This window comes from Pteropus medius, unplaced genomic scaffold (assembly GCF_902729225.1).
Source record: "Pteropus medius unplaced genomic scaffold, Ma_sr-lr_union100, whole genome shotgun sequence".
Classification (NCBI taxonomy): domain Eukaryota; kingdom Metazoa; phylum Chordata; class Mammalia; order Chiroptera; family Pteropodidae; genus Pteropus; species Pteropus medius.
Genome location: NW_024340701.1, coordinates 2,952,069 through 2,965,348, shown reverse-complemented (window position 1 = coordinate 2,965,348; position 13,280 = coordinate 2,952,069). Strand labels below are relative to the sequence as shown.

Here is a 13,280-nt window from a genome sequence, read left to right as displayed (position 1 = left end):
ACCACCACCACCAACAACAACAACAAAAAAACCAACAACAACAACCAAAGGTGTTTGTGGGTCCCCCGGTGGCTTCCTCCGGAGCTTGGACCCCTGGCCTGGGTGATCCTGGTTGCAGAAGAGTCCCCTGGGGTTTTCCTGAGGTGCCGGGAGGGGCGGGAAGTGGTGGGCCACACACCCTGGGGACCAATTGTAGGTTTCCTACAGAAAGCCTTGGAGATATAGATATTTATAGGCATCTGGAGAGAGCGTTTGGGGCCATGGTCAACTCATCTGGAATATGTGCTCCCCTTGCCCCTCAGGGATCTGCTCCTACGCCAAGCTGGGCACCATGGAATTAATCAGAGGGTATTAATGTGTCATGAGGAGAGCCTGAGCTCAGTCCGGCAAATGCAGTGCACACCGTTTGTCACTCGGTTAGAAACTGGGGCTGAAGCACATGTCATTGGGCTTACCACAAATTAGGACAGTAAGGTAGGGAACCAGCACCTTGGGGCTTGTGTATTTTGCCATGGGATGGTATATTTCTGGTGCATTTCACTGCTTCAGGGGAGCCAGGAGGCCCCGACTGGTGTACCTTGGGTGCATTTCTTGGGGCCAAAGTGTCTTGGCTATCCCATTCTGTGGATACAGATCTATTGTTTCCACCATCCTTGTAAACTTGCTTCCAGTGAAGCATTGCGGGACCCACTGCGTTTGCAACTCCTGTACACCAGGTCTCGGTCTCGGGGAATTTTGTTGTTTCCGGCAGGACCACAAGGCTGGCACACTCGGAAAAAAGCGCAATCTAAATGGGGATTCCCCATCGGTTTGTGTGTCGGGTTGCAACTGAGCTGAGCTCCGGAGGAGGTCTCAGAAAGTCCAATCTCTTTTCTGGGGTGGGAAGACGGTGCCCAGGTCTCCCTTCTGGTCCTGAGTGGTGCAGTGGCAGAATGGGAGTTCAATGGCTGCCGTGAATGACTAGATGGACTCCGCTTGGGGCTGAATTGGATTTTCGTGTATTTATTTTCTGCTATAAAATACCCCAGTTATATAATCTGAGAGCAGAAACCTTATTTTGAACATCTTATGAAGCCTGTCGAGTTGACTATATTTTCGTTTGTTTTAAAAATAAAGCAACTTACAAGCATCCCCAGTCTCTGGACCCAGAGTCTCATGGTTTTGTTTCAGTTCTTGATGGGGCTGGGCTCCATCAGCAACGAAGCAGGGTATTGAAAGAACCTGAGCAGACTCTCCTGGGGAGTGGAGCCTCTGGTTATCCTGGAGTACGATTGTGAAGGAGAGGAGTGTCCTTAACTCCGGGGGTATATATGGAAGGGTACATATGGAGGATAGTGCAGACAGAGCCAGATCGGAGTTCTGGTCCTGCTCTGCTGTGAATCGGTGTGTGTGACTTGGGCAAGGCAGCAGTCTCCTTTTGTGGCCCAGTCTCCATGTCAGCAATAATGTTTACTAGACCATTTGCTCAGTGCTTTTTAAATATGTAAAGGAGGTATTCTTCCCATTTCCCAGAGGACACGCTGAGGCTGAATGAGGATGGAGTAGTGCTGGAAGAGTTTAAGGGCTTTCATATCACTCCTTCCTGTGTCTGGATTGGAGCCCAGACCCCAATAAGCCTCAGGGGTGGCCTTTGAATGTGGAGTCTCCATACTGCCTCAGCCAGGCCTCCCTTCCAGACCCCACCTCACTCCTGAGTCGAGTTGAGCAGAAGGAGGTGGAGTGTGCAGGGAGGTAGGTCCGGGATCATCGTCCCTTCCTGATGTCTCACCTCTGGTCTGGTGAGAGTAGAGGGCCGCTGAGGTTTCCAGAAGCTGTATAGACTACACAGTGGATTTGATTAGTGTAGACAGACACCCCCGCAGGGAGTAAATACATGCTGAACGCAGGTGCTGGTTCCTCGGGATAATTCTCTGGCAGCTTCGGCAGAGTGGACCCCAGGCCCTGTAGCCTCCATTCCCTAAACTCCCTACTTGCATCTCACCAGGTTTCCGAGTGTATGTGTGTAGCAGTAGGCGGGGGACAGATATTGCTGGGAGGTGAAGGTTCAAAAAGCACCCTACCTCCGCGGTACAAATTCCCCGCCAAAATCAAAAGAGGGGCGGGAAGAACTCGGCGGGGGGATTTGTTCCCTCCTCTTCCCTTGCGGCCTGAGAAGGGGGACGGGGTGATATTTCTTTCTCGCCTCTTTCTACATTTCCTTCCTCCTTTTTTTCCCTTCTGTTTTTCTTTCGCTGGCTGTATTCCTTTCCTTACAATGTCTCTATGGTCTTTCTCCATCTCTGTCCTTTTGGCTCTCCATCTCTGTGTCTTCCAGGCACCCTCTCCTCTTCTCCGAAACCAGAGACCCCCTTTCCCTCCCGCGCTTTAGGCTCCTAGAGTGTGTCCATGTGGCTCTTAGTTTGTCGCCTTTTCTTACGTCTCGGCGCCTGAGTTTCTCTTTCTGCCCTTTACCCCCTTCACCCACCCTACGTCGGTGGACTGGGAGTGGTTGTCAGAGCGGGCGTCCGCTTGTCTGTCTGTCTGCCCGCAGGATGACGGAGCAGCCGCCGAGCGAGGCGGCACGCAGTGACCCCCCGCTAGAGGGACGGGAGGCGGCCGAGGCCCGCATGGCCCCCCCGCACCTGGTCCTGCTGAACGGCGTCGCCAAGGAGACAAGCCGCGCAGCCCCAGTAGAGCCCCCGGTCATCGAGCTGGGCGCTCGCGGCGGCCCTGGGGGCGGCCCCGCCGGTGGGGGCGGCGCCGCGCGAGACTTAAAGGGCCGCGACGCGGCGGCGGCCGAAGCGCGCCATCGGGTGCCGACCACCGAGCTGTGCAGACCTCCCGGGCCCGCCCCAGCGCCCACCCCCGCCCCGGTACCCGCGGAGCTACCGGGCGACGGCCGCATGGTGCAGCTGAGCCCGCCCGCGCTGGCGGCCCCCGCCGCCCCTGGCCGCGCACTACTGTACAGCCTCAGCCAGCCGCTGGCCTCGCTCGGCAGGTCAGGGCCCGGAGGGAGGGCAGGGGGAGGGTGGGGAAGGGGAATACGGGCACCTGGGGCTCCCCGTCTGCACTTCGGGGATAAAGAGCTGAAGTGCAGGAAGAGAGGGGAGTGTTTTTAAACTCTGGACTTCAAAGCCTAGAAGCTGGAGTCCCCATGTGCAAGTGAGAAAGGAGCCCGCTGTAAGCGCGCTCGCGCACGTGTGTGTGTGTGTGTGTGTGTGTGCGCGCGCGCGGGAGAGAAACAGGTGTGGGGTTGCCTCGTGACTGCAGGGCTCCTGAGTGTGTGTAATCCGAGGAGGGGGAGTGCAGGCATGTGGCTGGATGTGAGCAGAAGCATGGTGTGCTGCGTGGTTAGTGGATAGTGGTGGAGGGAAGGGAGCCCCGTGAATGTGTCAGGCAAGAGTGTGGCTAGGTGCGCTGGTTGTGAAGTTCTTTTGGAAGCTTCAGCCATCTGTGGACAGGTAAGAGATAAGGATCTGAGGGTGGTTGCTGTGGGCCCCCTCTTCTGCATCTGAATGTCTGCTGGAGGGCCCGCCTGTGGAGTGGGTCCTTTTCTTCTCTCTACAGCCCCTCTGACCCTAGCTATGGTCTGTGGCCTCAAGCCTTTCCTCACCTTGTGAGGGTGCCCATTTCCTTGCTGAGGCCACTGAGATGTTGTAGAGATGGAGGCAGGGTTGAGTTGGGGACAGGCAGTGGGGCAGGGATACACAATGTGGGGCAGTTGGCGAGTCTGCAGGAGGCTTGAGAAAGAAGTTGTAGAGAGCCCAGAGTTGGTGATGGGAGTGGGGAGGCATGGGGCTCAGCAGGGAGAGTCAGGGTTTGCCTTTGCTGTCTGTCCACACGGGGTCCTCCATGGGGGCTAGTGTGGAAGGTGGGGTGAGGAGGCTTTGGGGGGGAGGGGACAGTGCCCTTTGTGCATTGCAGCCAGGCACACCAGCAGGTGTGAAGGCCATGTCTGTCTGTGCGAGTGCCTCTTGGGAGTATAAATTGTCTGTGGATTGCGTGCTTGTGTTGGGGTAGAGCAATATGTCTTTAGGGGTGTGTGTGTGTTCGTTTTTGTGTTTGTTCCATTCTGTGTGGAGGGGTGCATGGGTATGGGACCCCTCCTCTCCTTGCTTGTTTCACCACAGAGCGAGGGGGGTGGGCATTCTGTGTACGTTTGTGCGTATGAGCGTGTGTTTCATGCTCCTTCTGTCCTCGATTCAGCTGTTAAGGGACCAGGGTTGCCCTTGTTTTTCCAGGGATGGGGGCTCAAGAACACACAGGAGGATCCCTAAGGAGTATGTGTCTCACCTCCATCCTACATGATCATGTAATCTGCCTTCTTCCTCCCACAGTGGGTTCTTCGGGGAGCATGATGCCTTCCCTATGTTTGCCACCAACAACCGAGTGAAGAGGAGACCCTCCCCTTATGAGATGGAAATTACCGATGGTGAGTCTACCTACCCCCACCTTTGTTATTGTTCCTCATGCTTGTTAGAGCCCCCTGAAGGAGAGATCATGGGGCTACTCCGAGGTGTCTCACATGGATGGGCGGGCTACCTTGGAACCCCAAACCACCAAAGTCCTTGCCCTGCTGCTGAGCCCCAGGGGACTAGGGAGGAGGGGACATGGGGCTGAAGACACACTGCGGTGCTTAGCTGAGACCTCTAGAGTCAATTGCTGTTCCCACTGTCTCTCCATTTCTATACTTGGCAAGGATCCTGGGGGAGGGCAAAAATACAAGGTACCCCTCCTCTCAGCACTAACCCTCAGGAATTCCCTGCATTTCCTTCCAAGTCCTCTTTGGAGTCTGGAGTCTGCTCCCTGCCTGGAACTGCACCTTTGAGGGTCTTCTCCCAAGTCTCTACATAGTGGGCCTTCTTCTCCCATGTTCCACACTCAGGGCTGAGACCTAGAGTTCCCTTCCTGACATCATAGATTCTGCCCTGCCCTTTCACTTCCCCCAGCCGGGCCTTAGCCCTGCTGTTACAAACTGCCTGAGTAGTTTTAGGCCCTGAACTTGGGGGAAAGGATTGGATGAGTGGGAAATTTGGAAGACTCCCCTTTTCCCAAGGTTGACCTGATTTAGCAGATGGGGCCCAGCACCAGTGGGGCAGGAGAACAGGCTCTTCAGAACTGAGGGATATGGAGTAAATCCCTGGAGCTGGCAGTTCTCAGCCTGACTGGGGCCTGGGCTCCTGAAGTAAAGGTGCCTGAGGCCTTGGAGCCAGGCTGGGACTTATGCAAGGGGCAGATGGGAGGGATGTGTATTGAGCTAGATCTTCTGGGACGCTGGGGTCTGGACAAGGAACAGACCTCAAAAGACCCAGCCAGCCTGGGACACAGAGGGAAACGTGATGGGGTATCAGCGTTGCAAGGTTAGAGAAGGGAGATGGGTGTACCAAACAGGAAGTAGGCAGGACCAGCCCTGAAGATCCCCAGGGAAGAGGCATTTTCTACAAAAGGCAGAAGCAATGGAAATCAGGCACAGAGGAGAGAAAGGAGGAGATGGGAAGGGGGCGAAGGCTTGCGGGGAATGCAGGAGGATAAGGAAGCCATTACCCATCATGTTACCAATATTTACTGAGCATCTACTCAGTGACAGACTAGAAAGAGACAGAGGATGTAGAGGGATGGGCAGACTCAGGAAAGAAGAAGGTGCGGAGAGGTGGGTAGTTCTCCGGGAAGGAGCCAGAGAGGAATAGACAGAAACTGGGGTGAAGGTGAGGATGTGAGGGTACAGGATAAGTCTGTGGACTTCGAAATCAGAAATTTAACCAAAAAGAGTGCATAGAAGTGGAACTAATGCAAGGTCTAAAGTCAGGACTTGATACGGTTACTGTTGCTGAACTTCTCTGGGCCTCAGTTTCCTCATTTGTGAAGGGGAGAGAATAATAGCTTCCTCACAGATAGCTGAAAAATTTTCACTGGGGTAAAGTGTTTTTGGGGCCTGGCTTGGGGTCGGTGCTCCTTCTGACGCCTGTCTAGCTCTAGCTGTGACAGCAGACACAGCGCTCTTCTCACCTAGCGTTCTCTTGGGATCAGTTAGCATTAGTCTTGGAGCTGGGGCTGGTTCTTCCTGTGTCACAGCTGAAGGACTCCCCCTGTCTGGCCTGGAGGCCAGAGAACAGCAAGTTATTTCCTCTGAGGCACCCGGGGTAGGACTGCGCAGCAGGTGTGCTGTATGTTTCCCAGCCTAGGTCTGGCCTTTGGCAAAGAGTCAGCTGGGCTGGGGCCTGCTGGGGTTTGGAAAGACAGTGCAGAGGATGAGTGATCCTCCCAGGAAACCATGGTGTGTGCATGTGCGTGTGTGTGTGTGTGTGTGCACGCGCATGCATGTGTGTATGCACACATGTAGGGGAGAGAAAGACAATCAAGCAGAAAGTGTCAGCACGGATTAGTTGGGTCATAGAATGACTTCAGAGGCAAGGTCTGCCTCTGTCCTGGCCTCAGTCTCCTGAGCTGTGACATGAGCAGTGGATCTAAGGTGATGCCTTGACTCCTTTCCTCTTCTCCCCTGCCCAAGTTTCCACATTCTGGGTTCAATTCTGGGTTCCAGGAGTCAGCAGAAGAAAGCAAACAAATATGCCAGGACTGGCAGTCCTTTTAGTGTGCAGGACTTCCCAAGGACTACCGGGAGCCCGGCTCTGTGCTTCAGTTGAGGGGAGAAGCGACCACCCCAGCCCAGGAGCTCAGGAGCACTAGCAGGGCCCATCTCTGTCGTCTTTGGCTTTGGGAGTCCTGGGTCAGGCTTGGGCATTTAGACTGTTGCAGCTGTCAGATGCCTGCCTAGAGCTTCAGGCTGAGCCTGTGCATAGCTCTCTCTCTATTCCTATCCTAGAGGGGGATCGCTCACTGTTTAAGTCCTTTCCCCTCCGGTCTCTGCTCTCTCCTCCTGTCCCCACCTGTCAGCATGGTCAGTCAGCAAACATGTACTAAACCCTTATTCTGTGCATTCTGTCACCCTTAGAATAAAATCTCCACATTTTACTGCAGAGCCTACCCTGCTCTCACCCACACTAATCCAGCCAGGCTGGCTTCAGCCATTTTCCAGCTCAGGGCCTTTGCACATGCTGTTCTTTCTTCCCTTCTTCGTCCTTAAATTCTTACCTTACAGATGTCATCTCCTCCAAAAGGCAGTTCCCAACCACCTTAGCTAAACCTGGTGGCTCCTTTCCATTTTTAATTTATGTTCGGCCTCCTGTCTGTTATCGTTTGCCACTTGTTCATAATCTGTCATCCTCGTTAAAATGTAAGCTCCATAAGGGCAGGCATTTTGTCTGTTTTGTTCACCATTATTCTTTTGTGCCTAGCACAGTGCCTGGTTGTTAGGAAATAACTGGTGAATGGATAATAATAGCTAACATTTATTGAATGAATGTTTAATCTGAGGCAGGTATTGTCTTAAGGACTTTGCCAGTGTTAGTTGTCAGACCCATGTGATAATCTTATGACTTGAGTGACTGGTATTATCTCCATTTTACATATGATGAAACTAAGGAAGAGAGAGTTTAAGTAACTTGCCCAGAGTCACTATGAGTAAGAGTCAGAAATTGATCCCAGGAAGTCTGGCTCCAGAGTTTGTCTTCATAACTAGTGTTATCTGGCCCCTTAGTACAAGTGAGTGAGTGAATAAATGAATGGTTTGTGGTCCCTGTCCTCAAATGTCTCCCAGCCCAGAGAGAGAGACAAACATAGAAGCATACGGCAGTGATCAAGAGTGATGGCGACCCAGGGATTATAAGGCCATAGTGGCTGGTTAGATCTCTGGAGGGGTTGAGGGACGTCCTTAGCAAGAAGGAAACGGATGAACTGGGTTTTAAAGGATGAGTAAGAGTTTTCTAAGTAAAAGGAAAGAAGGCATTCTAGGTTTCCCAAGTTTCTCAATAGGTAGTTTGTCTCCTTCCCCACAAGAGAAGATGCCTTAGGAGATCTCCAGCCCACTCTCCTAACCCTTGTCCTCCTGCCCTCTAGGTCCCCACACCAAAGTCGTAAGGCGCATCTTCACCAACAGCCGGGAGAGATGGCGGCAGCAGAATGTGAACGGGGCCTTTGCTGAGCTCCGCAAGCTGATTCCCACACACCCCCCAGACAAGAAGCTCAGCAAAAATGAGATCCTCCGCCTGGCCATGAAGTACATCAACTTCCTGGCCAAGCTGCTCAATGATCAGGAGGAGGAGGGCACCCAGCGGGCCAAGCCTGGCAAGGACCCTGTGGTGGGGGCTGGTGGAGGGGGTGGTGGAGGAGGGGGCGGTGCACCTCCAGATGACCTCCTGCAGGATGTGCTGTCCCCCAACTCCAGTTGTGGCAGCTCTCTAGATGGGGCAGCCAGCCCAGACAGCTACACAGAAGAGCCTGCACCCAAACACACGGCCCGCAGCCTTCATCCTGCTATGCTGCCTGCCACTGATGGAGCCGGCCCTCGGTGATGGGTCTGGGACCATCATGGACCAGCTAGGAGGGCACTTTTAAGCCTCTGGGACTACGGGCTTCAGGGCAGGCAGGCGAAGATTGGGCAACTCTGAAGCAAGGCAATGGACTCGATGAGCTTTCTTTGATGGCTGAACTTTGGGAAGCCCAAACTACCCCTGGGGCTGGCTTTCTCGTTTCCTGCCTCAGTAGGAGAACAGAAAAATGGAGCAAAGTGGTAGGTACTTTTTATGAAGACGGCACGGTCTTCCCCCTTCCCCAAATCCCTAAGACTTCTTAAGAGGCTCTAGTGGCACTGCTTTTGGCCTGGAGCTTGGGAGCCCTGTTTTGGCTGAGACCTAGGGTTGTCAGCTCTCACCTGAGGCTTTCAGCAGCCTCTGCATTGCCTTTAGCCTCTCCCAAACTGGCTGGGGTGGCTTTTGTGGCCACTCTGTCCCAATATATAGGTACCCAATAGCTGCCCGTTTCATGAGCCCCATCTTCATCCAGGCCCATGTTGGTCCATCCAGCTTGCCAGCTGCTGCAGAGTCACAAGCCTTGAGGTGCCTTCTTCAGGGCCTGGCTGAAGGAGATGGCCAGTGGACCACCTGCTCCTGACTAGCTGGGTCAGAGGGTTGGAAAACACAGTAGCTCTTATTTCTTGCCCTGGAGATCGAAACTCTTCTTTCTCTTCACTGAAACTTGCCTTCCTAATCCTTGTGGTTGTGGGGACCAAGTCTACAGCTGTGAGCTTGCCCTTTGGGCTTTGTGTGAAGGCAGAGAAAGGAAAAATGATTAGAGGAAATTGAGCAAGAGCTGTTTGGGGCACATGGGATTCAAATTCTGGTGGTGTCTCAGAGCTACCTGCCTATATTTTTAGCTACACATCACTGTCCATGTGGTGAGCAAATGCCAGTGTGCTGATGGGCACGTGCTGGTTCTGAGTGTGGATGCGAGCCCCATCTGTGCATTCTCCTAGATGCTCAGAGAGACCTCCCTGCTACAGGATGTCTGTTTGCTGATGTTCTAGTCTGTGTTCTGAACTGAACTGAGCACAAACTCTGACCTAGGAATTCCTGGCACTTGGGATTTTTTTTCCCCCTGGCACTGGGATTTTTGCTTGACTACAGTGATTGGTGGGATCTTTAGGTTTTGATATGACCCAGGATCCAGCCCCAATCCTAGGACATGGGGAATCCACTCAGAGACCAGGCCCTGGCTGAGACCCAAACATACGCACATTCACTTAGCAGAATCTTAAACACCTCTCAATTGTGCAGCTTTCCGTCATCACGGGTATGTGTGGGAGGCTGGCTTAAAGCAATAGAAGCGCCCCCCTCCAAAAGTTGTACATGACACTTTTGTAAATCAAATCCTTATTCTTCATCTTTTAAAGAAATATTACTACAAGTCCTTTTGTAAGTGAAGAATCCTTTTGTAGAGTGGACCATTGCCCCCTCGTTGATCTCCTGTGTCAATCCAGATGGTGGGACGTGGTTTTCTTAAGGCTAGGCCCACCTGTGAACTGCGTTTCAAGCCCATGGAACAAGCTGCACAGAAGTCCTACCTGTTATCATAAGCTCAAGTCACCCCAGCCAACTCCCCTCAGGCTCTGCCTTCGAGGTCAGAGGGGTGCGAACATGTGGCCCTTTCCTGTCCATGGTGACATGGAAGAACCAGCACTGTGGCTATTTGGAAATACCCCTACACACTTTGGGTTTCAGCCCAGGGCTTGCCCTTGCTACGACGGGGCCTCGACCTCGAATACAGCTGTGTGCAGACAGGGAATGCTCCCTGATCCTCTCCCCTTTTAAATTTGAGGTCCAGTTCATAGGGATGGGAGCAATATGGTTAACCCTTGTAGTGCTGTGACTCTCCATCCCGTGTCAGCCCTCAAAATTATACTTTGATGAACATGATGATGGGTTCCTCTCCAGTGCTTGGAAGCCTTGTTAGGAGTCTCATCTGTCTGAAGATGCAGCATCTGTCCTGGGTCCTAAGGCTGTGTTGCTTCCCATTGGATTAGTTTGACTTGGGAGTGAAAAGCGGCCACCGTGTGAGTGGTTGGATGGGTGTTAGGAGATGGATCGCACATTCCATCAGGAACTCAAGCTTCTGGCTCCCTCTTCTCTCAGACTCCCTGTGTGACCTGAACAAATGATCTTTCTGTCACTGTGTCATCAATACTCTGGCTTGCCTGTCTCCTAGGGCTGTGGTGTGCACTGAGTGGAATCATGAAAGTGGCAGCATTCTGAGACCATAAAGAACTCTGTTGCCCTTAATAGCAATCCTGCAGTGGGGTTTCCCACCCTGAGTCCAGTGGGCCAGTTTGTCCAACTGCACAGCATTTGGGTAACTTAGGTTCTAAACCACTTTTGCCTGAGTTATCTAGATTGTCCTCATTTCTCCAGATTGACCTCATTTCTGCCTTATTCTAAGGCAAGGTACAGGAGTGAGAATGGAAAAGAGATATGGGAACATGGGCAGAATATGTAAAATGTAGTGCAGCTACCCAAAATGGGTCTGGATAGGGAAGCACAAAGCTCCAGGTCTTTGTAAGAACTAGAGAAGATCCATACTTTTTATTCTCATTTCCAACACTTTTCCCCAACACCATACCTTTCTCCTTCCTTTGCCTCCTCCTCACCCATGAAGAAATGGCAACATTCCAAGAATAATATCTGTACAAAAGGGAAAATGTTTAAAAAAAAAAAAGCCATGAACAAAGATGACTCTTAACAACAGGAGAGCCTCCCATCTTTCAAGAAAAAAATCATATTTTATTTGTAGTGGCAAACGATGAGATGGTACAACCTTTATCTTTTTCTGAAGACAAAACCAAGGGCACAGTGTCTATAGTCAGCTGACAACTACTCGGCCTTGGGGGTGATCTGGTCGTACTCGTGATGTCAGTGGTACATGGCCCCTGCCGAAGGCTTGCCCCCTGCCCATGTACATAACGCAGTGTTCCTGTGGGCGGGCCCAGCACTTTCCGTCAATGTTGTACTGTACGTGATGAATTGATGAATAGCGTTGGTCTCTGCATTTTTCTGCAGAAGAGGAGTGATCGCTCCAGGTACCTTGACCTTTGTACAGCCCAGAGGCCAACACTGTGGGCGTGTGACTCTTTAGCAACAAAACCCATGTGGTGATGATGTGTGTATATATATATAAGGATATATTGGGAAGATTTCTAAATAAAAGTTTTACAAAGGGGGCTGGACTCTGCTTGCATATTGTACCCCTAGGCCTGAGAGTTGGGGGGTTGGAAGGCATGGCAAGAACCTGTCTCCCTAAAATGGGGTCCTCCAGGACTCAGCTGTCCTCTGAGAGTGGGATCCCACCCCCTACTCTGAGGCTTCCCCCTTAGGATTTCCATTCTCTTTCCTCTGCCGGGCCTCACAGACAGGACCTCTTCTCAGCATCGTGTACCAGTGCTTTCTGCTCGGGGCTGCCCTGCAAATATTTTCTTCTGTATAGGGTTCAGCTCTCACGACTGGGGCAGTTGCTTTTATTATAGGTTCGGAACAGATTGGGGTCTTGCAAGAGGAGGCTCCCAAGTTCCCAATGACTCAACTCTTATGCTTGGCTCTTGAGGACTGAGGGGTGCAGGTCTCATCTGGGGCTCAGGAATGGAAAATGATGCTTTGGGGGTAGTGAGTGGACTGCCATTCAGAGATGGGGACTGTGGGTTCTGGGGAGGCCTCTGCATGTGGACTGTTGGATCTTCGGGGACCTGAGTAGATCAGACAGGCATTTCCAACAGAGTATCAATCCTCCTTTGGTTCATTTAACGAATAGTTTATTGAGCACCTAGAGTGGGCCAGGTATTGTTCTAGGTCCCGGGGATCTCGTAGTGAAGAAAACGAAGATCCCTTTTCTTGCGTTGCTTAAATTCTACCAGGGAGACAATAAACACAGACACATACAACTATTATAAATGTGCTGATTATATAGTAAGTTGGAAGGCGATTAGTATTATGAGAAAAAGGTGTGCCGAGAAGGGAACTCAAGGGGCCCACAGATACCTCTGGCTCTTCTGGATGAGCCTTGCTTATCCCACCAGGCTCTGGTCTTGGCTGCCCCTGACCTGGGAGCTTCCAGCTGTGGCTAGGAGGACCGCTTGGGCTTCTGCTCTGGCCTGTAAAGAAGCTCTTTGGCTTTTGGAACACTGTGCACCTCTTCCTGGCCCAGGGCAAAGAGTTCCTTGGGCAGCTGGGGTGGTGAGACAGCCCTGGGATGGGGAGATGAGTGGAGTCTTGGGGGGCGGGGTGGGCCCTGGACCCAGCACCTGGCCTGTGCTCGCAGGCTTAAGGGGTAGCATGGTGAACAGATGAGAGAGACAGAGGCTGAGATGCGGCAGTCAGAGAGGTGGGAGAACAACGGGGAGGATGTGTTTCAGAGGCTAAAGCAAATGGTGTTTGGGGTAGAGGAAGTGGTTAGCTGAGCCCAATGCCGCTGAGAGGTCAAGCAAGAGAAGGACTGAAGTGTTGACTGGATTTGGCCACATGGAAGTCACTGACGACTTTGGTGAGAACAGTGTCATGGAGGGGTAGAGGCAGCGGCCTGACAGTCACGGACAGAGAATGAGGAGTGAGGAGCACCCATTTCCAGAAAGTCCTTTCCCAGGAGAGGGCGAGCCCTTCCATGTCCGGAGAGGTCAGGAAGAGTCCCATCAGCTCTGTGGCCACCAAGGCAGAGCCTATGAGACTATCTAATAGCAGGCTGGCCAAGCCCTGGGGATTGTCTGGGCTTCTGTCTGCATCTCCAGACGGGGAGATGGAGGCCCAGAGAGGAAAGGAGCCTTCCCAGGGCTACATGTCCCATGAACAGTGACAGTCGTGGCAGGCAGGGCAGGGCCAAGCCTCCTGCCTCCCAGGACAACCTGTGTCCACCACAAAGAAGGGACC

General features: G+C 52.6%; 1 protein-coding gene across 3 annotated transcripts in view; it reads left to right on the top strand.

Moving 5' to 3' along the window:
• TAL1 (TAL bHLH transcription factor 1, erythroid differentiation factor) overlaps window positions 1-11,085 on the top strand; it is a 12,204-nt gene extending 1,119 nt beyond the window's left edge. Inside the window, exons 1-4 of one of the 3 annotated variants that reach the window (XM_039885468.1) lie at window positions 308-474; window positions 2,531-2,977; window positions 4,317-4,411; window positions 7,936-11,085. In XM_039885468.1, coding sequence (XP_039741402.1) covers window positions 440-474; window positions 2,531-2,977; window positions 4,317-4,411; window positions 7,936-8,390 — 1,032 coding nt within the window. In that variant the 5' untranslated portion in view covers window positions 308-439 and the 3' untranslated portion in view covers window positions 8,391-11,085. Of the gene's footprint in view, window positions 1-307; window positions 475-2,530; window positions 2,978-3,237; window positions 3,441-4,316; window positions 4,412-7,935 lie in introns of those variants that run through there. The other 2 variants (XM_039885478.1, XM_039885486.1) reach the window with 2 other exon arrangements.
• The last annotated feature ends 2,195 nt before the right edge of the window (window positions 11,086-13,280 follow it).